This window comes from Equus caballus, chromosome 1 (assembly GCF_041296265.1).
Source record: "Equus caballus isolate H_3958 breed thoroughbred chromosome 1, TB-T2T, whole genome shotgun sequence".
Lineage (NCBI taxonomy): Eukaryota > Metazoa > Chordata > Mammalia > Perissodactyla > Equidae > Equus > Equus caballus.
Window position 1 is genome coordinate 125,239,212 of NC_091684.1, and position 27,129 is coordinate 125,266,340.

The 27,129-nt window shown below is 42.4% G+C and overlaps 1 protein-coding gene across 3 annotated transcripts in view; it reads right to left on the reverse strand.

The window, feature by feature from the left end:
- Positions 1-27,129, reverse strand: part of OCA2 (OCA2 melanosomal transmembrane protein) — a 365,906-nt gene that overhangs the window by 256,965 nt on the left and 81,812 nt on the right. For all 3 annotated transcript variants that reach the window (XM_023652076.2, XM_014734075.3, XM_070231431.1), the window contains 5 exons: positions 25,805-25,965; positions 23,914-23,996; positions 22,488-22,641; positions 1,752-1,823; positions 229-294 (listed from right to left, as the gene is read on the reverse strand). In XM_023652076.2, coding sequence (XP_023507844.2) covers positions 229-294; positions 1,752-1,823; positions 22,488-22,641; positions 23,914-23,996; positions 25,805-25,965 — 536 coding nt within the window. The remainder of the gene's footprint in view (positions 1-228; positions 295-1,751; positions 1,824-22,487; positions 22,642-23,913; positions 23,997-25,804; positions 25,966-27,129) is intronic.

Here is a 27,129-nt window from a genome sequence, read left to right on the forward strand (position 1 = left end):
CAATATTATTTCACCATCAGACAGGCCTTAGACAAATTCTCCAGATCAGAGCACCATTCATCCACAAGAGAAATTAGCTAGACCTGCACTAACACTTCTCAATCAAGCCTTAATTATCAAGCAGCACAGTATCTTTAATATAATGAAGGATTATCAGCAGCAGCAAAAAAGAAGGTCCTGGGTTATGGCAGGCTTGGAGCCCCATCCTCCTGGGAGAACTGTAATTACCATGCCAAACAGCAGGGCCAGGGTCTCAAAATCAATCCACTCCACCACATGGGTCAGACTGGGTCTCTGCAATCAAAGCACAGATTTGCCAATTAATCTTGGGCATCATCCCCCTGGTGATAAGCTGTAAAAATACGCTTCCCTTCACAGCAAACCCACTCACTGGGCCAGAGTCGAAAATCACATCATCTACTTGCCTTTGAAATCAGATTATATCATGACTGAAAAACAGTCATGACCCAAGGCATCGTAATGTCGAGCCTACAAATTTAGTAATAAGAAAAACAAATTTCATAAACTCTGTCCTGGCAACTCTATGAAGAACTGTTGCCTGAATTGCAGGATTGGCCCTTGAGGTCAGTCGTGTCCACATATGTCTTTCTTGGTATCAGCGCATGAGGCCAAAATGATGATAACTGAAGGACATATTTGTCCTACTCTCCATCTGTCCACCCACTCTCAATTCATCTTCTAACCACCGTGAAGAATAGGGAAGGCCAGGGTCATGGGGAATTGGGAGCATGGAGTATAACGTGAGGGCACTGCAAGTCTGGTTGTTAGGAAAGGACTGCACGGTGGCCTAGGTAGCTTCCCACAGCAGGCACCTTCCATGTGTCATGTTAATGATTTTTAAAATGAAATAACTACTACTATACTACTCCTTAATAATTAATAAAGACAACAGTGGCTTATATATAAGTTTTAGGATTCTGGGACATTTTACCTTTAGGGTTGGCATTTGTTTACACCAATTCTAGCCAAGAAAAAGAAGAAAACATAGTAACTAACTGAACACAGCCCCTACGTAGTTTTTTAAACCAGCTATTATTCTTTGGTTGACTGAAATGGTCTCTACTAACAGTTTTCAAAACAACGCATTGAATTCTATAAAGCTGTTTTCAAATCCAGTTCTGTGTGTTGCCACATTGTTCAGTTCCAGCACTGCCTGTCAAATAACTCCAGGCCTCTATCACCAGTGGGGACTTGGCCTCTCTTGCTTTCCTACATTCATTCCTATGTTCCTGCCAGATGGGCCACACTCAGGCCCTGGTGGGATGCTATCACTCACCAAACATGCATCTCCATGGGTCTCCTGATGTCTGCAGGACAGAACTCCAACCTTACTGTCTCCCACCTCTCTGCTCCTTACAGGATGGCCTCCTCCAGTTCCCAAGGGCAGACAGCACCCAGAACCAGCTCTAACACCACTCAGCTACATGGCCCTGGGCAAATGCGTGACCACGATGAGCCTTTTCTCAGTTAAAATGGAGAATAATACCACTGGGATGAATGTGCATGTGTGTGTGTATGTGTGTGTGTGTATATGTGATAAAGTCAAATGAAAAATACTTACCAATGTCATAAAGTTTGTTAGTTCATGCCTCTAGCATGGTCCCTGGGGTGAAATGTGGAAATAGTACATAAAAGAGTGAAGATCACCAGCTAGCACCTAATTCTTGGACTGCCTTTGAGTCTGACATTCTATCAGGTGGTAGTCGATGATCTGAAATATTAGAACTTACATCGCCAATCACAGACAGCACTGCTAACGCCGCGAGGGAACCCAACATGGCTGCCAGTGTTCTGTGAACGATCTAAAAAGAAATGTAGGAAATTATTGCATTCCAGTCCACGGAGGTTTAAAATGCACAAAAGCCTATGTTGATATAAATATCTGTCAACATCAGCCATTTTATACCATATCTATTAAGACAATAAATAAATCACAGCTCTCGCTGTTTCAGAGTCTGAACACACACAACCACTACCAGTCTCTCTTCTAAAGATAGCTGCTTTCATTTCCTAAATAATTGGATGACCTGAAGTAGAAGCAGAAGGCTGGATAAAGTATGTTCTACAAGGAAGCCTGCAGTAAATTGTCATTAATTATTTACCACATAATCCCTAGGCAACTGGACCATTAGTTCCACAACATAAATCAATTCTGCCCAATTGCTGAGACTGTTATTAAACCAAAGGTACACAGCTGACTGCTTAATATAATTGAGACTTCAGATTAATCACTAAATCACAAAAGTATCTTTTCTATTTAATTATAATTCAAATGGATAGAGAATTTCTAAGACAAAACATGAAGAAAGGCAAGGATGTGGAGAAATTAAAACTCTCAAATATTGCTGGTGGGAATCTAAGATCGTTCAGTCACTGTGGAAAACAGTTTGGCAGTTTCTTAAAAAGTTAAACATAAATTTACCATATGATCCAGCAATTACACTCCTAGGAATATACCCAAAGAAATGAAAACATACATCCTGTTAAATTAATTAAATGAGGCTATCAGACTGAGAGAGCTCTAATGCCTTAGCAGCCTATGTAAGCAAACCCAAACATAAGCCTGTCAATGCCTCAAAGTTAAGGAATTGAAATCTAAGGACAATCAATCACAAACAGCCACCAAAGCTTTCCCAAATAAGGCAGATACTTAAGCTGTAACCAGTCAAATAATTTCCTTGCTTTGCTTCCGCATCTTCTCTGTAAAATTCTTGCCCCAGCTCCTGTGGGTGGTGTACTCCTAAGCACTTCTGTTTTGGTGCTGCCAAATTTGAATCCATTTTTGCTCAAACTCTTAAAAATTAATATGCCTCAGTTTATCTTTTAACAGTCCACATAAAGCATGAATGTTCATAGCAATATTATTCAAAATAGGCAAAAGCTGGAAACATTCCAAATGTCCATCCATGGTGAATAATGGATAAACAAAACGTAGTACATGCTACAACATGGGACCATTGGTATGTGCCATGTACTGGATGAACCCAACATACATTATGCTAAGTGAAGGAAGTCAGACACAAAAGATTGTATACTGTATCATTCCATTTGTATGAACTGTCCAGAAAGGTAAATTTAGAGACAGAAAGAAAATCAGGGCTGCCTAAGGCTGAGGGTAGCAATAGGAATTGATAGCAAATGGGCCCTAGGGACACTTATGGGGTGATGGAATGTCCTAAAACTGTACTGTGGTCATGGTTGCTGCTACGGTCTGAATGTTTGTGTCCTCCTAAAATTCCTATGTTGAAATCCTAACCCCTAAGATGATAGTATTAGGAGGTGGGGCCTTTGGGAGGTAGTTAGGTCATGAAGGTGGAGCCCTCAGGAATGTGATTAGTGCCCTTATACTATACTATATATATATATATATATATATATATATATACACACACACACACACACATTATACTATACTATACTATATATATAATATATATATATAGTGCCCTTATACTATTTTATATATATATATATATATACACACACACACACATACTACACTATACTATATATATACTATGCCATATATATATAAACAGGTACTAAGTTAGGTCCCTGGACACAGTGGAAAGCCCCTCTGCCCTCAGCACAGAAGGACACTCAGGGTCCCAGGACATGGTAGGGAGCCCCTCTACCCACCATTCAGGACTCCCTAGCTGAGTACCACCCCTGTCCCCTCCCATATAACATGACCCCTGGAGGAGGCCAGAACCTCCAAAATGGGATTCAGGCTGCTTCCTACTCACATAACAGTCAAGGCCCAGTGTCCAGGCAGTGCCAGACAACCGTGGTCAGGGAACAGCCTGGAAACCAAAACCAGCAGTGCCCCTCACAGAGCTCATGACCCACCCGTGGGGGAGCTAAATGCAGCTGCCTCGTATTTCATCTGATGTGTTCCCACTACAGAGTCCCTCAGGCACTGTGTGACCCAAGGAGTAGGTATATTCACAAATGTATAAATTTTTTTAGGAATTGCCCATATAGCGCTCAGTTAATTTTCTGGCCTGGCTTATATTACATAGACTCATAGACCTTAGAGCTGAAAGGCACTCCCAGAAGTCATCTGGTACAGTCTTCAAGTATATAAAACATGTTAACTCTGATCATAGGACTTAAACAAGATCCCACAGTGGTGGATTGTGAACACATGGCTGTGCCCAAGTCGGCCCCATCACCAAGTGAGCCTGTGTTGCCTAGGAAGATGGCTTAGATTTCTCTCCAAAAAGGAAAAATAAGGATAATTATACCTCTGAATTTTCAGTGCTAAGTTCCTAAAGTACAAATTCCTATTGCGTATCGCAAACATTTCTTCTCAGAAACTACAAAGCTTAGCTACAGCAGTAAAACAGAGAACATGTGACTTAACTCTTCCAGCTTCACAGAATCACAACAGCTGGCCATGTTTCCACAAGCCATTGGAGAGTGAGGATATTACCAAAAACTATATATCCTAAAGGTTGAAATAGAGATTAGAATGAAACACTCTGTTTGAAGCTTCCCAAAACTTCCTTGAGACATTCTTCCAAAATGACTGCTCTCTGGCAATGCATCATCAAACGGACGTTTCTCCCAGCACAGGATGAAAATCCCACATTGGGCATGTCTGTTTCCTTTTTCCAGACTCTGAAAGAAGCCAGGTGCCGCAGGTCGTCTTGGCTGTTCCCACTCCCTCCCCATCCTATTTCTCTGCCTCAAAGGACAGGCAGCGCCCCAGGGTCACTCTGGAATTGAAACACCAACATGGCCCAGCTGCGGTGAGGTCTTCATTGTCCTGCCCTCAGAGATGCACAAACGCCCCCACACTGGAGACTTTTGTTTACAACACACAGCCACCCGCCAAACTGTGAGACTAAGGTAGAAACACGACACACATGCTTGAAAATAAAGTGGGTTTGTTGATTTCCATATGAAATGTCTGTGATGCTCAGAGCTCAAAAGCAATGATGGGACCAACCTCAGGGAGGTGGCAGTGAGGAGGGGCTCCATCATTCCAGCCAACCCCACCCCTCAGGCACGACTCCCTCCTCTTCTGTACACGAGAGACTCTGGGCAGGAGGAAAAGCCAAGAGGGCAGCACCTGGCAGGAGGGAAGTGTGAGAAGAAAGAGCAGACACTCTCCTTGTCAAGTCCACCTGAGCCGATGAGGACAGCACTGTCACCCTGCAAAGCTCTGAAATCACTCCAGGCAGGACTTCCACCCTCCCTGGCTGCTCTGGCCCAGGCCCTCAGGACCCAGGCCATCACCCCCACATCCCCCACATTACCCAGCAAACGCATCCCCTTCCATTCCTTTCATCATTTCTTAGGCAAACTGTCCTCTTCAATGAAAGGAGATGGTTCACACGAATGGTCACAGAGAAGGGAACATGGACTTGGAGGGGACTCTGGAACAGTGACAGATGCTGGAAATTCCCTCTGATGGTAGTGTCAATACATGAGAACTGGCAGCATCCAGGGCTTCCCCAAGGCAAGACCCCAGCTCAGCAAGAGTCACGAGGTTCTCTCTAGCTATGAAAGAACCAGACTCAGTGGTCTATGAGGGTAGATCACACCATCCCTTCTGGCAGGGGCCTCTTGGTCCCCAGCACAGCTGCAGCACATGTAGCCGGCAGGCTTCTGCTCACCATGGTCCCTCCCTCAGAGACCCAGGCTTCCTCACACACATGCCACCACCGAGGCAAGAAGGAGAAGGAGTCGCTCTGCTCACATCCGAAGAGTCAGAGCACAGGGCATGACTATACATAAACTGGAGAACCAGAGTGCCTTCACAATGCAGGACAGAGGGATATGGGCTCACCAGCTGCAAAGTGGCTAGAAAATCCTACCCCTAGGAAACAAGGGAGGGTCAAAAGTGACCCACCTGGCAGGCAGTCCAGCAAGTAACAATATCAGAGCAAACACGCACACGCAAGCCCGGCCCAGGCACAGCATGGGAGCTGTTCCCACCCATGGTTGACAGGACATGGCCCAGGAAGGAAGGAGTTGGTCTGGGTCCCACACCAGGACATGGAAAACCAAGGTGGCACCTCCAGGGACAGCCTGTCCATGCCCCATTCATGTTGCCACGTTCATCCTTTACAACAAACCAATGAGTCTTATAGATAAGGAAAATGAAATGCAGAGAACCACTGCAACTTACTCAGAACCACAAAGCCCATATTCATCCCACTACATCATGTTAGAGAAAAGGGACTAGAAAACAGGGCCTTCAACTCCACACAACACATGAGTGCTGAATGCCCACTATGTGCAGGACAGCATGCTATTGAATCAAGACTCAAAACTGTCCTCACCCTCACTGCCATCCCATGCATGTGAGATGCAAACATAGGGAGGTTCTCTGCCAGTGTGGACCAGTGGGTTCACAGTGACCTTTGACCAGCCTGTTCCTGTCATTGTTCCAGGTGCCCTGGGAAGCAACAGGCTCAAGAAAGCACAAGGGCCACCCTCCATGAACAGCTGTTCCCCTGACAGAGCTGTCCCTGCTGCCTACTGCTCCCCCCAAGCTGGGAGACTTGGCTTGAGATGACACAAAGCAAAGGCTCTCAGACTTTCCTTCCCAGCTCATGTGATTTCCACAGAGCCCATGATATACGTGCAGTGGTATGCACCTGCTTGGGGACAGTGTCCATTGGCCACCACACCACACAGGCAGAAATGGGAGCCCTGGGGGGGCCAAGGCCAGGGCTGTGGGAGTCCTACATGTCTGCAGATGCACCTCTATCTACCTTCATATACCCTTCCATTTACCACAGTACCCCAAGGAAGAACATTAGTCAGACATCTCATGTTTTGAGCATTTAAAAGTGAACTGAGAGGTGACATCAGCATCATAGCAGCACAAGATGTCCCTCCTTTTTTAACAGCTAATTAGGCATACCTCCATGAAGAAAAGTACCTCTATTGGAGCAGTGGGATCCAGCACCACATGACAAGGGACCCAGGAGGAGACTCACGCACCTATACATCTGGTAATAAGCAGAGAGACCTCGGTATGGGCTGCAAAACCAGTGGAAGCCAGGCAAACCTGGCCCAATCCCTCTTGGCCACAGTCAGGGAAAACCAGGAGAGTGCTGATCTGGGCAGATACTAATGGACAAGAGAGAATCTACAGGAGTCCAGCCGAGGAGATTTCATTATGGCAATGTGTCCAAAAGACGAGTTTGAACACACTGGGGAGGGTAAGAGGAACTTTGCCAATGCTGCCCCTCCCCAAAAGTGACATTGCTTGGAGCTGAACTAGCTGGCAATGACCTCTCTCGCAAGGAAAAGGAGAGTGGTGAGTGAGTGCTCAGCTCTTCCAGCTGTATGGGATGCTGCTGAAGAAACCCATTTCTTTCCCATAGCACCCAGAGTACCTAAGCAGGACCTCCATGACTGGGGTGGGGGGAGATCAGGAAAGACTCAGATAAGAATGTCAAAGGGCATTAAAGGGACATGATTCCCACTGACAGATCAGGACTCCAGCAGGAAGCCAGCTGCTGGGAGAACCTCACCTGAGGATGCCCCTACCTGGTCCACGGGCACCCCCAATGCCCTGAGTACTAAATCCACACCTCCCCCAATTGTATTCTGGCTCCTTGAGCATGCTCCTGAGTGTGGTGGCAAGAGCAAGCTCTGGAAAACAGAGTGATATCAGAAAGACAGAGCAGATATCTGTGGGGAAGGGAGAAAGCTCAAACATGATCTGTAGCCCCACCTTCTGGAAAATAAAAGAGAAGTTACTAGCAGCCAGCCTGGTGAGTTGTAAGAACCAAAGAAGACACAAAAGTTTATGAATTCTGCTGCAAGAGGGAGCAAGAAGTGCGGGGCAAGAGTATCCCTACCAGGTCAGAGAAAGCCTGGAATATAACAGAACAAACAAACAGTACATCCCACCTGAATACAAACAGTAAAGGTTTCAGTGTCTGCTACTTCAATGCAAAAGCAGCACTGCAAAACAAGGAACACGAAGAATCAAGGAAGCACGTCATCACCAAAAGATAGCACTTCTCCAAAGACCAAACTCAAAGGCACAGAATTTTGCAATCTAGCTGATAAAGAATTCAAAATAGCTGTACTGAAGGAACTCAACAAGCTATAAGAAAACACAAGAAGATAATTCAATGAAACCAGGAAAACAACACATTAACAAAATGAGAAGTTTAACAAATGGACAGAAATCATAAAAGGAACCAAACAAATTCTGGAGCTGAAGAATTCAATGAATGAAATGAAAAATACAATAGAGATTATCAACAGAGTAAACCAAACGGAAAATAAAATAAGTGACCTAGAGCATAGGAACTTTGAAATAACTTATTAGAAAAGAACAAAGAAAAAAAGATGAAAAAGAGCAAAGAAGGCCTACATGATCTATGGCATTTCATCAACCATTCAAACATTTGAATAATTGGGCTTACAGAAGGAGAAGAGAGAAAGAAGGGGGAAGAAAGTTTATTTAAAGAAATAATAGCTGAGCATTTCCCAAACCTGGGGGAAGACTTGGGCATCCAGGTTCATGAAGATAATAGATTTCCCTATTATCTCAAAGCAAAAAAAGGACCTTCTCCAAGACACATTACAATAAAACTGTCAAAAGTCAAAGGTAAAGAGAGAATCCTAAAAACAGCAAGAGACAAAAGGAACCCCCTACAAAGGAACCCCCTTTAGGCTATCAGCAGATTTCTCAGCAGAAATCCTACAGGCCAGGGGAGAGCGGAGTGACATATTGAAAGTGTTGAAAGATAAAGACATCCAGACAAGAATACTTGATCCAGAAAAGTTATCTTTCAGATATGAAGGAGAAATAAAGACTTTTCCAGACAAACAAAAGCTGAGGAAGTTCACCACCACTCCACCTGCCTTAGAAGAAACACTGAAAGGAGCTCTTCAATAATTAAAATTTTTTTAAAAAACCTGACTAAAAAATGGGTAGAGGAACTGAATAGACATTTTTCCAAAGAAGACATACAAATGGCCAACAGGTACAGGAGAAGATGCTCAACATCACTAAACATCAGGTAAATACAAATCAAAAACCAAAATGAGATATCACCTCACAAGCGTTAGCATGACTATCATCAAAAAGACAAGAGATAAGCGTTGGTGAGGATGTGGAGAAAAGGGAACCCTTGTGCACTGTTGGTGAGAACATAAATTGGTGTAGCCACTACAGAAAACAGTACGGAGGTTCCTCAAAAAATTAAAAATAGAACTACCATATGATCCAGCAATCCTACTTCTGGGTATATATCCAAAGAGAATGAAAATAAGATCTCAAAAACATATCTGCATGAGTCTCTGGTGACGTCAGTGGCATGGCAGAGGGAGCTCACCCGGGACTCTCTCCACTCCAAACTACAAGCAAAGAAGGAACAACTGAATATCAACCAATAATTCTAATAATACAGAGATCATCAGAGACCCACAGCAGCCAAAGGATGGAGGGCGGAGAGGCTGGAGCCACCCTTGGAGGAGCTGGAACAGGGTAAGAGAGAATTTTGCTCCCTCCCCTAGAGACTGGGATCACTGCCGCGGGTGTGGGAAGGAGCAGGGGAGTAGGCGGGCCGCGCATCCAGGGATCAACCAGGACTCCCACCACCCATGCAGCGGAAACCCGCTAACAGGGGAAAGCTTTCACATGCAGGGACCCCATCAAGCCAGGGCCCCAGGAAACCAGACAGCAAGAGCTGATCAGAATCCAGGTCTGTGTGCAAGAGAAAGTGGTCCTCCTTCCGGAACCCGCGCTGCACACTGCCATCGCGGCTGAAGGCAGAGGGCTCCGAACACATGGCTCTCGACCTTCATCTAGTGGCGACAGGCTGTAACGGCAACCAAATAATACCATCATGCACTAAAAGTGCTCCTCTACCATTCAGCAATTTATGAAAGCTCCAGACCAGAAGGAAAACAATAAAAACACAGAATTAAGTCCTGAGGACTTGGAAATAAGTAAACTAAGTGAAAATGAGTTCAGAGTAGCTATCATGAAAAAACTCAATCAGGTAGAGGGAAAAGTAGAGAAACAAGTCAACAAGTTCTGGAGCTACTTCACAAAAGAGATTGAAACCATAAAGAAGAATCAATCAGAAATACTAGAGATGAAAAATACAATGGATCAGATAAAACAGAATACAGATTCCCTGAATGCACGTGTAGACACCATAGAGGAGAAAATTAGCATAATCGAAGATAGACAGGCTGAATGGTTCGAGACAGAGGAAGAAAGAGAACTAAGAATTTTAAAAAATGAAGAAAATCTCAGAGAAATGTCAGATTCAATGAGGAAATCCAACTTAAGAATTATCAGAATCTCTGAGGGGGTGGAAAAGGAAAATGGAACAGAAACTGTGCTCAAAGAAATAATAGAAGAAAATTTCCCAAATCTATGGATTGAGGGAGAAATGTGGGTGGAGGAAGTTTTCAGATCTCCTAGATTGTCAATGTAAAATGCAAGGCATATAGTAGTAAAAATGGCAAAAATGAAGGACAAAGAAAGAATACTCAGGGCAGCAAGGCAGAAAAAAATAACCTACAAAGGAACTCCTATCACACTTTCAGCAGCTTCCTCTACAGAAACCATACAAGCTAGGAGAGAATGGAATGACATATTCAAAACTTTAAAGGATAAAAATCTTCAGCCAAGAATATTCTATCCAGCAAAAATATCCTTCAGATATAAGGGAGAAATTAAATCTTTTCCAGACAAACAAAAGCTAAGGGACTTTGTAACCAAAAGACCTCCACTACAAGAAATCTTCAAGAAGGTTCTCATACTTGAAAAAAGAAAAAAAGGGAGAAAGGTGTCACAAAACACAGAGTAGGGAGACAAAAAGATAGAACCTGAATAGGATAGCAAATATTCAACTATAGCATTAAGATAAAGGGAAGGAAACCAACAGGCAAGGATGATCTTATCACTCTAACCACAAACAACACAAGTTGGAATAAGAGATGAAAATAATAATTTAGGAGGGGAGGAGGAAAGGGACTAAATCAGTCTAGGCCAAGTAAGTAAGAGACCCCCAGAAAATGGACTATGTTATACAGGAGACTCTGAATACAAACTTCATGGTAGCCACTAAACTAAAAAACAGAACAGAGACACAAAACATAAATAAGGAAAAATCTAAGAAACCCAGCATAAGAAATTGCAGAAGCCAATGGGTAGGCTAAAACACATAGGACGAGACAGAAAGGAAACAGAGGAAAACCAGAAAACGAGCAACAGAATGACAGCATGAAGCCCTCATGCATCAATAATCACTCTCAATGTAAACGGATTGAACTCTCCAATAAAAAGACACAAAGTGGCAAAATGGATTAGAGAACAACATTCAACAATTTGTTGCCTCCAGGAAACACACCTCAGCCCCAAGGACAAACACAGGCTCAGAGTGAAGACAAGACTCCAAGTTAACAGCAAGCAAAAGAAAGCAGGTGTCGCAATGCTTATATCAGACAACACCAATTTCAAAATAAGGCAGGTGAAGAGAGACATAGAGGGCCAATATATAATGATCAAAGGGACACTTCATCAAGAAGAAATAACGCTTATAAATATCTATGCATGCAACACAGGAGCACCTAAGTTCATAAAGCAACTATTAACAAACCTAAAGAAGATATCAAAAATAACACAATAGTAGTAGGGGACCTCAACATCCCACTCACATCAATGGACAGATCATCTAGACAGAAAATCAACAAGGAAACAGTGGAGCTAAATGAAAGGCTAAAACAATTGGACTTAATATACATATATAGAACACTCCATCCAAAAACAGCAGAATACACATTCTTGTCAAATGTGCAGGGAACATTCTCAAGGATAGACCATATGTTGGGAAACAAGGCAAGCCTCTACAAATCTAAAAAAATTGAAATAATAACAAGCATTTTCTCCAATCATAATGCTATGAAGCTAGAAATAGTTACAGGAAAAAAGCTGAAAAAGGTACAAGGATGTGGAGACTAAACAAGATGCTATTGAACAAGCAATGGATCATTGAAGAAATTAAAGAAGAAATCAAAAAATACCTGAAGACACATGAAAATGATAACATGCCATGTCAACTTATATGCGATACAGCAAAAGCTGTATTAAGAGGAAAATTAATCACAATTCAGGAACATCTTAACAAACAAGAAAAATCCCAAATAAGCAATCTTAAACTACACCTAACTGAATTAGAAAAAGAAGAACAAACAAGGCCCAAAGTTGCAGGGTATGAAATCAATTTGCATAAAACAGTAGCATTTCTATACTCTAATAAAGAACTAACAGAAAAAGAACTCAAGAACACAACTCCATTCACAACTGCTACAAAAAGAATAAAATACCTCAGGGTGAATTTAACTAAGGAAATGAAAGACCTATACAATGGAAATTACAAGGCTTTTCTGAAAGAAATGGATGACGACATAAAGAGACGGAAAGACATTCCATGTACATGGATTGGAAGAATAAATATAGTTAAAATGTCCAATCTACCTAAAGCAATCTACAGATTCAACGCTATCCCAATCAGAATCCCAATGACATTCTTTACAGAAATCGAACAAAGAATCCTAAAATTCACATGGGGCAAAAAAAGACCCCGAATTGCTAAAGCAATCCTGAGAAAAAAGAACAAAACTGGAGGCATCACAATCCCTGACTTCCAAACATACTACCAAGCTACAGTAATCAAAACAGCATGGTACTGGTACAAAAACAGGTGCACAGATCAATGGAACAGAATTGAAAGCCCAGAAATAAAACCACACATCTATGGACAGCTAATCTTCGACAAACGAGCTGAGAACATGCAATGGAGAAAAGAAAGTCTTTTCAACAAATGGTGCTGGGAAAACTGGAAAGCCACGTGTAAAAGAATGAAAATTGACCATTCTTTCTCACCATTCACCAAAATAAACTCAAAATGGATCAAAGACCTATAGCTGAGACCTGAAACCATAAGGCTTCTAGAAGAAAATGTAGGCAGTACACTCTTTAACATCAGTATTAAAAGGATCTTTTCGGACACCATGTCTTCTCAGACAAGGAAAACAATAGAAAGAATAAACAAATGGGACTTCATCAGACTAAAGAGCTTCTTCAAGGCAAACGAAAACAGGATTGAAACAAAAAAACAACTCACTAACTGGAAAAAAATATTTGCAAGTCATACATCTGACAAAGGCTTAATATCCATAATATATAAAGAACTAACACAACTCAAGAACAAAAAATCAAACAACTTGATCAAAAAATGGGCAGGAGACATGAACAGACATTTCTCCAAAGAAGATATACAGATGGCCAATAGGCACATGAAAAGATGTTCATCATCGCTGATCATCAGGGAAATGCAAATCAAAACTACACTGAGATACCACCTTTCATCCATTAGAATGACAAAAATATCTAAAACTAATAGTAACAAATGTTGGAGAGGTTGTGGAGAAAAAGGAACCCTCACACACTGCTGTTGGGAATGCAAACTGGTGCAGCCACCATGGAAAACAGTACGGAGATTCCTCAAAAAATTAAAAATAGAACTACCATACGACCCAGCTATTCCACTACTGGGTATCTATCCAAAGAGCTTGAAGTCAGCGATTCCAAAAGTCCTATGCACCCCAGTGTTCACTGCAGCATTATTTACAATAGCCAAGATGTGGAAGCAACTTAAGTGCCCATCAACAGATGATGGATAAAGAAGATGTGGTATATATATACAATGGAATACTACTCAGCTGTAAAACAGAACAAAATCATCCCATTTGCAACAACATGGATGGACCTTGAGGGAATTATGTTAAGTGAAATAAGTCAGATAGAGAAAGACAATCTCTGTATGACTCCACTCATCTGAGGAATTTAAACATGTGGACAAAGAGAACAGATTAGTGGCTACCAGGGCAAAAGTGGGGTGGGGAGTGGGCACAAAGGGTGAAGGGGTGCACCTACAACACAACTGACAAACAATAATGTACAACCGAAATTTCACAAGATTGTAACCTATCATTAACTCAAAAAAAAAAAAAACCATATCTGCACCTCCACATTCAGTGCAGCATTATTCACAATAGCCAATATATGGAAACAACCTAAGTGTCCATGAATGGATGAATGGATAAAGAAGATGTGGGTGTGGGTGTGTGTGTGTGTCTGTGGGTGTGGGTATAATGGGATATCATTCAGCCATGAGAAAAAGGGAAATCCTGCCATCTGGAACAAGGCGTATGGACCTTGAGGGCTTTATGATAAGTGAGATAAGTCAGGCAGAGAAAGACAAATACTGAAGGCTATCATTTATATGTGGAATCTAAAAAAGCCAAACTTGTAGAAGCAGAGTCAACTGGTGATTACAAGGGGTGGGGCAGGTGGGGGAGTTTGGGAGATGTTGGTCAAAGGGTACAACTGGAAGATGAATAAGTTCTTGAGATCTAATGCACAGCATAGTAATTAGAGTCCACAACAGTGTATTAAAAACTTCAAAGTTGCTAAAAGACTAGATCTTAATTGTTCTCACCACATAAAAGACTTAATATTTATGTGACCTGATGGAGGAGTTAGCTAAAGCTACAGTGGCAATCATATTGCAATATATAAATGTTTGAAATCAACACATTGTACACCTTCAACTTACACAATGTTATACGTCAATTATACTTCTGTGCATTCCAGAGTTCCAGAGCTCTAAAACTGGAGAAAAACCACCAAAACAGAGTCTTTAAAGAACACACTGTCAGTAAATAAAATAACTCTCAAGAACAACAACAAAACAAACAAAAAAATGAGCTGTGCTATCAAGAGACTTACTCAAGCTAGACCATAAAAGCAGGAGGAACCCTGGTGGAGGGAGAGCCACCACAGTTCCCGTCACTCTCCCCTGCAGGTCGACCCTGACGCCATCTTCCCCCTTCGGCTCCCATCCCTCTCTGGTGTGGGATCAAGTCCCAAAGCACCAGAGAGAAGGCCCACGCTGGTCCACGCCCTGGGAAGTCTCAGGTGACACAGGAAAGGATGTAAGCCAATCCTTGTCCTCAGTGTGATGTGGCTGAGCCACACAAAGCATAACTGCCTGAGTGCCTGAGAAAGCACGGCAGTGCCTCCTGCACCCTGACCTGCCTCCCAGAGGAGGTCGTGTGGGAGGGGTACAGATGGGACTCAGCAAGGACTTGGGCATGGACACTCCCTGTGTGTGTGGTCAGGACTGATCTGCTCCCACTCCTGAGGGTACCCAGTCATGCAGAGAAACAACTCTCCAAACCAAGGGATGCAGGCGACAGGTCAGATCCTCCACCCCTGCCTCAGAGCAGCAGATCAGTGATCATGGGAGGTGAGCCAGTGACATGAAGGCGAAAGGAGCACTGGGGCTCATCACACACACACACACACTCAGTCTCACACTTGCATACACATACAGTCACACACCCTCACACCCTCACTAACACACACAGACACACAGTCTTGCACATTCATACAGTCTTATACACTCACATACCCTCTTCACGCTCACTCACACACATCATCTTACTTACACACATGCACACACAGACCCCAAATGTCCTTCCAACTGATTCCTTGAGCTCACAGCATTAAGATTTTTGTATTACAAATAGGCCCTGACTGATCATCAAACTGCAGGAGAGGCAAGCCTCCCCTCTGAACCTCAGATTTCTTCCTGTATATAAAAGGGGAGTCATCACCTTGAATTATCACACACTACTACTCATGTCAATTACAGAACCAACAGGCAAAATTGCTAATCACTACCCCAGTAGGAGGAAGGAAGATTTCCTTTTTGCCCACCCTGAACTCTGGCTTTCCACCAATAGATTTTCTTTCAAAACGACTCCTCCTAATGTCCTCCTTTTTCTCTACAAAGCAATGTTCCTCTCCTTTGTTTGCTGGACTTGCTTATGGTTTTTGCTATAGCTTACTTGTCCCAAATGGCAATTCCTCTGCTATTCCAAAATAAACCCATTTTTCTAGTAAAATAAACAGCCATTTTATTTGTTTAGGTCAACAGAAGGAAAAGAAAAATACTTCCAGAATGAGGCAATGGAGCCTGCAAGAGAAAGTTTGCCAGATGTTACCAGAAGCAATATGTTTCGTGAATCTCAATACTGCCTTCTCAGCAATAAGAAGAGGCTTTCAGACAAAGGGAAATGAAATAGGGGGCAGAGCCATTGGCCACAGTGGTAATTTAAATTTCAGCCTTGCAAATCATAATAACAAAAATTAGGAAAACCTAACTTGAAGGTTTCCATTGCAAAACAACATTGTGGTACGTGCATTGCATTCTGAAATACGGCATCTCCTCTCTCTCCAAATGCACTTCACATTTCTGTAAATTAACAGAGACCCCCAGAAGACTAAAGGTGTTCTTTATTTATCTCTCTTGAATTTCATTTCACAGTTAATTTCTAAACCAAATACTACATGGGCTCCCGATTAAACATGAAAGGACCCAGAGCAATGAGACATGATCTCACACAAACGCTGCATCACTTTGCTTCAATTAGATAAAGTGGGTGAAAGGGAAAGAAAAGCCTGTGTGTTTCCAGCAGAAAGGAGCCTATGGTTGCAAACCTTCTTAAAACATAATTCCAGGGGTTGGATAAGGGGCACATGGGGAAAAGTATTATTTCCTTTATGTTGTGAAATATTTTTCATGAAGATTGTGTCAGACTGTTTTAATATGATTTCATATTAAGTATAAGAGCATAGAAGCCTTAGCTGTGATAATAGCATTTTCAGAACGCTGCACTGGGAAATCTCTGGGGAAGCCCTATTAGAGATGCAAAGTTCAAGAATTAGGAAGGTCAGTTCAATTTTGTTCTTTGGGGCTTTCAACAAGAGCTACTTTAGAAGGATGAGAAATATGATCCCAAAACCTCAGGTAAGAAAGTGCCAATCAGGATTATCTGCAGGACCAGAAGTTTAAATAACCCAAGGAATTTTCCGAAATGATTTTTATCCCATCAAGCTATTAAAAGGCCAAAGGGAAGTCTGGCTGACACTTTATTCCCACTCAGTCACTCTTGGGTCAGAGGTAGATGATGCTCCTGCTCCCAGGAGCCAGGTTAGACCAGACCCAGAGTAGGACTTCGGCCCCTGGTAAAATATCTAAAGATGCTCTGGAAACATTCTTGTTTAATAAATCTTTACTTAACACTTACTCTATACCAGGCACTGTCTGAGGCACCAGGAAGTGATACTGAACAAAACCAGCAGACAACATACATAAGTGAGTGAACTAAATGGCACACTAGAAAGTGATAAGTGTGACACATCTACTGCAGAGTGGGCCAAGAGGGATCAGGGAACATACAATGTGTATGGAGAGCAGCTGGCAGCAGCAGGTATTCACCAACATAGATCATAACCCTGGAGCATAAAAAAAATTTCAACCAATTTAAAGAACTGAAGTCATACAGAGTAAGTTCTCTGGCCACAAATGAATCAAACTATAATTCAGTAACACAAAGGCAACAAGAAAATCTCTAAACATTTAGAAATTTTAAAACACACTTCTAAATAATCTATGAGTCAAGGAGGAAGGCTCAAGGGAGATTTTAAAAACTGAGAGAACTAAATAAAACTGAAAGTACAACATATCAAAATCTGTAAGATGCAACTAAAGAAGTGTTGAGAGGGAAAATTATAGCAATAAATATCCAAGTTAGAAAAGAGAGATTTTTTTCCAGGTATGCAAGGCTGGTCCAATGTTCTAAAATAAATCAATGTAATCCACCATATCAAATAGCTAATGAAGAAAATCAATTGACACAAAAAAGTCACTAATGAAACACGACACCTAATAACAGTAAAAAAAAAAAAACAAACTCTCAGTACACTAGGAAAAGAAAAGAACTTCCTCAATTTCATAAAGAGCATCTACAAAATAGACAGCTAACTTTATACTTAATGGTGAAAGACTGAATGTTTTCCCTTTAAAATAAAGAACAGGAAAGGACACCCACTCTCACCACTCTTATTTTAGCCACTGCAACAAAGAAAGAAAAGAAAATTAAAGGCATAAGGATTTGAAAATAAGGAATAAAACCATTCCTATAGCAAATTACATGATTGTATACATAAAAAATCCCACAGAATCTACAGAAAACTCCAAGAACTAATAAGTAAATTAAAAATATTATTAGTATTGTTATTAACAATAAAGTAACAGAATACAAGATCAATATACAAAAATCAATTGCATTTATATATACTGAGAATGAAAAAATGGAAATCAAAATAAAAACACAATCCAATTTACAATTGCTCCAAAGAAAAACAAATAGTTATAAATTTAACAAAACATGTACATGATGCATGTGATGAAAAATTATAAAAGAAATCAAAGAAGACCTACATAGATGGGGAGATATACCATGTTCATGGACTTCAAGGCCATTCTAAGATATATATGGAAAGAGAAAGGCCATAAAGTAGCCAAAAAAATTTTGAGGGAAAAAAAGTGGGAGGATCCCTCTTCCCAATGTCAACACTTATGATATATATGCAGTAATCAAGATAGCGTGGTACTGGTGGAAGAATAGACACCAAGATCAATGGAACAGAATAAATAACTCAGAAGTATAGCCACACAAATATGGCCAATTAGCTTTTAACAAAGAAGTAAAAGCAATTCAAGAAACTTCCAATAAACTTTTTAACAAATAGTGCTGGAGCAATTAGACATCCATAGGTTAAAAAATGGATCTCCCTCTAAAGGTCACACTTTGAAAAAAAACTCAAAACGGATCATGGACTTAAACAGAAAAAGGAAAACTACAAAACTTTTACTTTTAAAAAAAAGTAAAAGTGTAAAAAAAATGCAAAAAATAAAAATTTTAGGAAAGAACATAGGAAAAAATCTTTGGGACCTAAGTCTAGGCAAAGAGTTCTTAAACTTGACACCAAAAGCACAATCTATAAAAGGAAAAATTTATCAACTAGACTGAGAGAAAATATTTGCAAACCACATATCTAACAAGACCTTATATCTAGAATACACAAAGAACACTTAAAACTCAACATTAAAAAACCATTTTTAAATGTTCATGTAGCTTTGTTTGTAATAGTCCCACACTGAAAAAAACATTTTTAACCATTCAAAGGATGAATGCTTAAACAAACCACTCCACCTATACCATGAAATGTTATTCAGTAATAAAAAGGAACAAACTATGGATATATGCAACAATTTAGACGAACCTCAAGGAAATCGTACTGAGTGAATAAAGCCAATAACAAAAGAATACATACTACCTTATTGCATTATAAAGCATTGGTGAAATAACATAATGGTAGAGAGGGAAAACAGATTAGTAGTGGCCAGGCCTTAGGAATGGTGGGGAAGGGGCTGGGTGTGGCTATACGGGGCTATTACAGGGAGCCTGTGGTGAGGGTACAGTTGAGTATCTTTACTGTGGTGCTGGTTACACAAGGCTAAAGATATAAAATTACATAGATCCATACATGCACACACACACACACAAATGAGTGTATGTATAACCAGTGAAATCTGAATAAGCTCTATGGATCATACCAATGTCAATTTCTTGGTCTTGGTACAGAACCACAGCTGTGAAATAACACGTTAACATTGAGGGAGGCTGGGGAAGGGTGCACGGGACTTCCCTGTACATTTCTTTGCAACCTCCAGTGAATCTGTAATTATTTCAAAACAAAAAAGATTTTTTAAATAGACAATATAGCCAGAAGATTATAATATGGAGCAGCTGGGAGGTGATGCCTTATCCTACGGGGCACCAGTTCATCTCACTGACTAACAAGGAGTCCAAGGGTGCCCTCAATGAGCCAATATCAATGAACAAATGTATTTGGTTTCTTCTCACCTGTGGTTTCTGCCAGGGTAGAAGCCATGTTGAATTGGTGTCTTTATAGAACTTTTATAACCTCAGGATGGCTGTTGGGAGGGAGCGAAAGGGTTTTTTTTTTTTCTGAATGGCTATTAATAATGGCTATTAATTAATGAAAGATTAATAAATATTTACAAACTATATAATTTTCAAAAGTTGTGCAATTATACAAAAAAAAAATACAAACCTTAGAATAACAGAGAAGTCTTTTCAAAAATAAATTGGCACTGGACTATATTTTTTTGATTACTAGTGACTAACTGATTAAAGCACATTGAATTTATTAAATCCATAAGTTCAAAATGATATTCAGAAAAACAGAAGAGAGACACAAACTCAGTGCACACCACCGGAAGTTGCTAAGGCAACAACTCACTACTATGAAAATCAACAATTAAAGAAAAATAATTTATGTTATATTTCTGGCATGTAATGAGTTTCACATTAAGGAAATTGAGAGAAAGCTGTTCAATACAGAATGACATTTATAAATGCAGATAGAATGGAAGAATTAGAAAGTTTATTGTAAATGCTAATGAAGTTATTGATTTAGGCAATGGTCCCTGATATTAAAACCATTAGGAGCAAAGGTAAGAGGGAGCTTGACAATAAACAGGCCAGGCTGCCACCAGCTAAATTCACTGATCAATCTCAGCATCCCTGAAAGGGAGACATCCAGACATTACGCTCCTCCTCTTTGATGCAATTCAAACTCCCAGCACACCTGTGAAGTATGTAGGCCCCAAAAGTGAACCTGAAGGCTCCAGAAGTAAATTGCAGTCTGTAGGAAATAGAGAGGATCAAGTAACAAATTAATCCTATGAGGAACCCATCAGCCCAATCCAAGGTGCAGGATATTCTACAGAACAACAGAATAGGATTTTCCAACTAGATGGTGGGGCAGTAAAGACTTAACCTGCAGGCCTGAGGTTGCCATCATTAGAAGGGCCTTCAGAAGAGCCTGCTCTAGGGTTGGCCCTTGGCTGGTATCTGGGTACTTGGCTTTGGAATGTTCCCTATGTTACCAAGTGATAAGGTTGTTCTGTGGGCATGGAGCACTGCATTCTGCTGCACCAGCATGCAGAGACTTTTTGTATAAAAAATGTTATTTATGGTTTTAACACCTGCCTTCCTTCTGGGAGGCTGGGACTTTGGCAGGCTAAGGGTGTCTGTGTGATAAGCCCCCAACAAAACTTTGGGCTCTGAGTCTCAAGCAGGCTTCCCTGGGCAGAAACAGTGCTGCTAGAGGAAGGGGCGTGTTCTGTGTGGACCCTTCCAGGAGAGGAGACCTTTCAGAAGCCTATTCTTGGACTCCTCTAGACTCTTCCTCATGAGTCTTCTCCCATTCCTGGTCATAGTAGTAGACCACAACCCAGAGCACAGCTTCCTCTGAGTCTGGGAGTCCTTCTAAAAACCCACAGAGTATGTGAGTGGTCATGGGAACCCCAAAACAATGATACTATTAATTGAAAAGAGAATAGAGCTGCTCTAGAATAAAAGAGACAGAAGAGATACAACTAAACCAATGAGTAGACCTTGTGGGACAACTGGGGGCTCAACTTCCTGGAGCTGACATTCTTCCCCAGGCAGACTAGACAACTGCAGGCAAACTTCTGGAACTTTTCTGGCCACTCCTCTCTCCGACGGCTGCAAGGCATTTCTGATACCTATCTGACACTCAAGAAGAAATACCCCTTCAGAACCACATCCTCTACTGATCTTCCAGGCTTGATCTACTGTAGCCAACAGACTCGTCAATGTGTTGCTGTAAATCTGGTTTCACAATTAAACCAATGATGGATCTACCGAGCCCAGACATGGTCTACATTCTGCTTCGTGCTATTAAAGTTAGAGCCACAATAAAAGTTTCCCAGAAACACTGAATTTATAGGACAGCAGATCATCTGTGAAAAGGCCCACTAGCTGAGTTGATGAAATGTAACAGATAATAATCCTTCCCCACATACCCCGAGGTCTCCTGAGTCCCCGTCATGCACACAATCCTATGAAGCAGGTCGGGGACATATGAACCTGCCCATCTTATAAGAAAATCCTGCATCTCAGAGAGGCTTAACACTTGTCCCCGCAGGGTCACACTTCCAGTGAGGGTGAGAAAATCCCATGCATATTTAGTTTTTTCAGGTAACTTTTGCCAGTGCCTGCCAAAACTCAGCTTGCATATGTCAGTTGTCAAGACTCAACAAATATTCCAGCACAAGTCAATTTTCTTCCTAGAATGAGGGAAATGTTATTTTTGAGGAAAGATACTATTGCAATTTGATTAAGAAGCAGGACTGAGGGGGCCAGCCCCATGGCTGAATGGTTAAGTTCATAGGTTCTGCTTCAGTGGCCCAGGATTTTGTGGGTTTGGATCCTGGGCACAGACATAGCACTGCTCATCAAGCCATGCTGATGTGGGATCCCACATAGCACAACCAGAAGGACCTACAACTAGAATATACAACTATGTGCTGGGGGGCTTTGGGGAGAAGAAGAAAAAGAAAAAAGAGAAGCAAGACTCAGACCATCCAGAGCACCCAAGTTAAAAGACACTTACTTGTGGGCACAGATGAATCTAGGAGAGCAAGCATGAAAGTTACCTCAAATATAATCAGCACGTAGACACCAGCAAGGATGACTGCGGCAATGGTCACTTGTGCCTCCACGCTTGCCCGGAGGTACTGATGAGCCATCAGAAGAGGAATAGCCGGGGTCTGCTGGAGGGAGGCTCGAATGCTGATGGAAACAGTGTCTCTGCAGAATGAAGCAAAAGTTTTACTGCTGGTAAGGGAAACAGACCTACATCAATAACTAGTGCCTGCTCCCTTGGTGTCTTTCCCAACATACGTCATCCATGGCCATAACCAGGGCCCAAACTGACCTTAGAGTGATTCAACCCAATGCCTGACCTGGCAGGAGAGGAGCTCTGAGCATAGGTGAGCAGTGTGAGATGCCACCCCCCGCTCATGCCCAGGCCCATCTGATGTAGGCTCCTCAGCTCACATCAGGCAGCATCTGCCTCACTGCAGGTGCCACTCCAACAATTAACAGGGAGCAGGGATGTTCACATTGGTTATAGCCATTTAATTTTCTCTCCTCCTCCTCACCACACACCTGACTGCTTTTCCCACTAACAAATAGCAAAGCCAACTTTTCTCACATGTGAGAAATTCAGAAAATGACCATGTGCACCCTGAGAACACGTAGACAGGTTGTCACTGATAGCAGGGAAAAACCACCAAGAAGCATGCAAGTAATCAACAGTATGTGGCCTGCTGACACTACAGCACTTTCCTGAATGTTCAGTCAGTAACTGTTCTGACCTGAATTGTGTCTCCCCAAAATTCATACATTGGCATCCTAACACTCAGTACTTCAGAATGTGACCGTTTGGAGACAGAGTCTCTACAGAGGTGATTAATTTAAAATGAGGCTGTTATGGTGGCCCTAATCCAATCTGACTGGTGTCCTTATAAGAAGAGGAGATTGGGACACAGACACATACAGAGGGAATGTGAAAACACCGCAAGAAGATGGCCATCTACATGCCAAAGAGAGAATCCTCAGAAGAGACGAACCCTGCTGACACCTTAAGGAAATAAATTTCTCTTGTTTAAGTCACTCAGTCTGTGGTATTTGTTATGGGAGGCCTAGCAAACTCACACAATAACCAAGAGTGCAGACTTAATATAGAGTTGCATTAATTAGAAGAAAAAGACAGGATCCTAAAATTTCCTAGAACACCCATTGTATAGCTTCACAATATTAATGAAATTAAAGCATCATCTGCAAAATATCATTTTCTGCCAAATGGACTCTGCAATCAACCCTCTTATCTCCTGACACGTGTGGTTAAGATGCCCTCGCACATCCTTCGTGTTCATTGCCTACACAGGAAGAGCGACTCATCCGAGCCACATAACTGATCCAGCTATTTATGCCAAAAATCAGAGTCCCAGATCAAACTTCTTTAGGTGAACATGTCCCAGAGCACCCTCCCCCAAGACCTCCTCACCTAAGACTCACCTGCTTAGTACCTCAAAGGTCTTGCTCACCACCGAGCGCTCATTTCTTCTTGGGTTTAAAAATATTGTCCAATTATGAGTGACCTGTAAAAGTCAAAGGTAAAATCATGTTAAGGCTTTTAGCCTGAAAGTAAGCTGAGATCTGGCACTATTCAGTGTAGGTGCTGGTTTGGAGTAAGAAAAGGAGAAAGAGGAATAGCAAGGCCTCTTACGTGGCTCCCAGATCCCTGACACTAGAGCATGCCCAGGTGGTATAGAGCAGGAAATTTCCACAACTTGGAGGCTTTGCTTAAGAAAGAAGAATACGGAAGTATGAATACAGAATTTGTGTATGAAGGTCTAGAAGTAAACACAGATTTATTATGACACAAGGAAATCATTGCACGGTACTAGAGACTTGGAGTCTTTGAGGCCTCTGAGGCAACTAAGGAGAAATGCTTGCTTAGAACTGCTTCCTGCTCCAAAGCGGAGGCAGGAAACTCCACACCCATGTCACAGGGGCCCACAGGAGGGATGACCTGAGGACAGAGTTGCCTCTGCTGCAGGCAAATCCACCCCGGCATGTTCTTGTTGAGAGCAGGGTAGAGGAGAAACGAGTTGAGGGGACCAGTTATGAGCAGAGGGAGGGCTGACCAGGGCAGAGGTGGGTGGCCTGACTGAGAGGCCAGGGAACTTTATGGGAGGACAAGAATCTTGTTGCCCACAGATCATAAAGGAAACTGAAAATAGGAACTCTGAAATTGATCAAAGCATGAATGAGAGAACATAAGTTCTCTTAAAACACTTTGGTGTTTGGAAAAAGCATATTAGAAAAAAATCCTTTAGTAAAGATCTCTTGTGTTCTTTGTGTTTCTGGAGCTGGATTTACATGTGGGCTGCAGAGCAGGGAAGCTCCATACCAGCCCTTGGGCAGGCAGCTACGCCAGCAGGCTGCGAAAGGTCACGCCCTCCTCCACGCAAGGCTCATAGACAAAGCAGACAGAGGTGTGCCCACCCCATTTTTACGGAGGAGCCCTCAGCAGCAGGCTGTGCACTTGCATGTGCAAAAGCCGAGTTTACATCCTAAGACCACGGCCAGGGAGACCGGTTTAGAACATCAGTGCTGCACTGGCCACTGCCCGTAAAACTGCAGCCTTGTTCATAAGTAAGACCTTTGCTCTGTGGAGCCTGCTCTGCACAGCAGGAAAATGTGAGGAGTGCGGTAACCCATCAGATGCTCCATTTTGGATGACACAGCCTTGTGCACCAGCAGGGTTTTCTTCTATTGGTTGTAACAGGGAAAACCTATGAACTAGGGATATGATTTCATACAGCAGTCAGCATCATAACCCAGGGGTGTCACCGAGGCTAGGAATTGGAGGATGGGTCAGGGTGCACAGAGAGGCGCCAGGCCTTGTCCGGGCTCTGCCATGGTGACAACACCACTAATGGCTCTCCCTGTCTTTGCAGGACAGGAACTGAAGTCTTTGTCTTCCAGATGCTGAGCACAGAACCTATCACTATGGAAGCTGAAGCTCAGGGACACCAAGCCCAGTCTGAGTCAAGTGTCCACAAACCCAAGGGAACAGTGGTGTTGGCGTGTCTTCTGTTCCATGAGGTAAGGCCCAGGTCCAACTGTACTTTAACAAAAAAACCAAATGCATAATGTTTCCCTAAATTGCCCAGTAAAATCATTCTGAATAAGAAACTTGCAAGCCTGATTTTACTGAAATGGCCAAAGTTTTATAAATTGACTCAGAGAAAAGGGGAAAGAGAACCTCAAAGACAAAGACTTGCCTAATCTCGGTGTCATTGCCTTATGTTCTCCCATCAAACCCATTCAAAGGAAATTCAATTTATAAAGAGATGAAATGAGCTTTTACAATTCTGTTTAAATAACTTATAAGTGTAACCTGCTGTGGCCGCCGCCATCTGGAGCCTGGAGCGTCCACCTGAGTCACTTCCACCACGATGTGCTCTTCTCTCCCAGGACGACTTGAGCTGCCAGCCACCAGGGCCCCTGCCAGGTCCACCTGGAGCAGCGCGGAATCCACATGGCTGCTGAGGTTCACAGCTGGGGGAGCATCAAGTTGAACCACAAAACAAGGAGGAGAGGCCTAGGTCCTCCCCCCACCTGCCAAGTGAACACTCTCCTTGGAAGGTGCACAAAGAAATGCATGTCCAGGCTGTTTTCTCCAACTGCGCTGCTGCCCTTGACTGACCCTCCTTACCTCTTCAGCCCCTCACTCCTGACGTGTGCAATTGGTTCTACATTGTTTAACTGTGTTCATTTTGCATCCTCTGGTTTAATGTCTAAGTGGTGTCTCCCTGTCCTACTATCATCTCTGCTTCCTCTTTTTGCAGCCAGCATGAAACTCCTACCCAAGCTCCTGGACCCCTAGATGAGTGGCAGACAGGATTGCTGCACAAATGAACAGACAGACCTATCCACTTCCATGCCCAAATCCTAAGGGCTCAGCCTCTACTTATAAGGTGAGAAATAACAAAGAGCACTGAAAATGAGAATTCTGAACCTCGCTAAATCAGTGCTGTCCACTGTGGTGAGAGGAGCGAAATCCCCTCAAAGATGTGAACGGCTCTTGACCAGGGAGAGTTATCAGGAAAGGAGGCTCCCTCCCTCAAAACATGATACTCACAGTGCTTATCCCCCCTGCAGCCTAGCCCCTCACCTCCCGCATCCCACATTTGGGTGCTGTACAAGTGTAGGAGCCTGTGCTACACGGCCCTTCTCTCTGCTCCAGGCCAACTCCCACCACTGCAGCAAGGTTCTGGGGGACACGACATGGAGTCTACACAGTGGCTAGCCCAGTCATTTTGACCCAGAAGAGACAACTTCTGTAGGTGGAAAAATGAATCTCAAAATGGTGTATGCTTTATGTGAGGTCTCAAAAGTCTTGGCAGCAGCTCACTGGTTGTGGGAGGATGCAGTAGCCAGTTCCTTTACTTTTCCTTAAAACCCTAAAAGAAACAGGTGGTTTATTAAGCAAACTTAGGCAGAAGGCAGAACTTCACTGCTGCCAGAGTGTCTACAGGATTTGCATTGAGTGTTGGGGAATGCCAGTGAATGGTTAATCCTTTTTCATTGTCTAGTTCCTCCATCAAAATGTAGTCATGCACCACATAATGGCATTTCGGTAATGACAAACTGCATATTCGATAGTGGTCCCATAAGATTAGCACCATGTAGCCTAGGTGTGTAGTAAGCTATACCATCCAG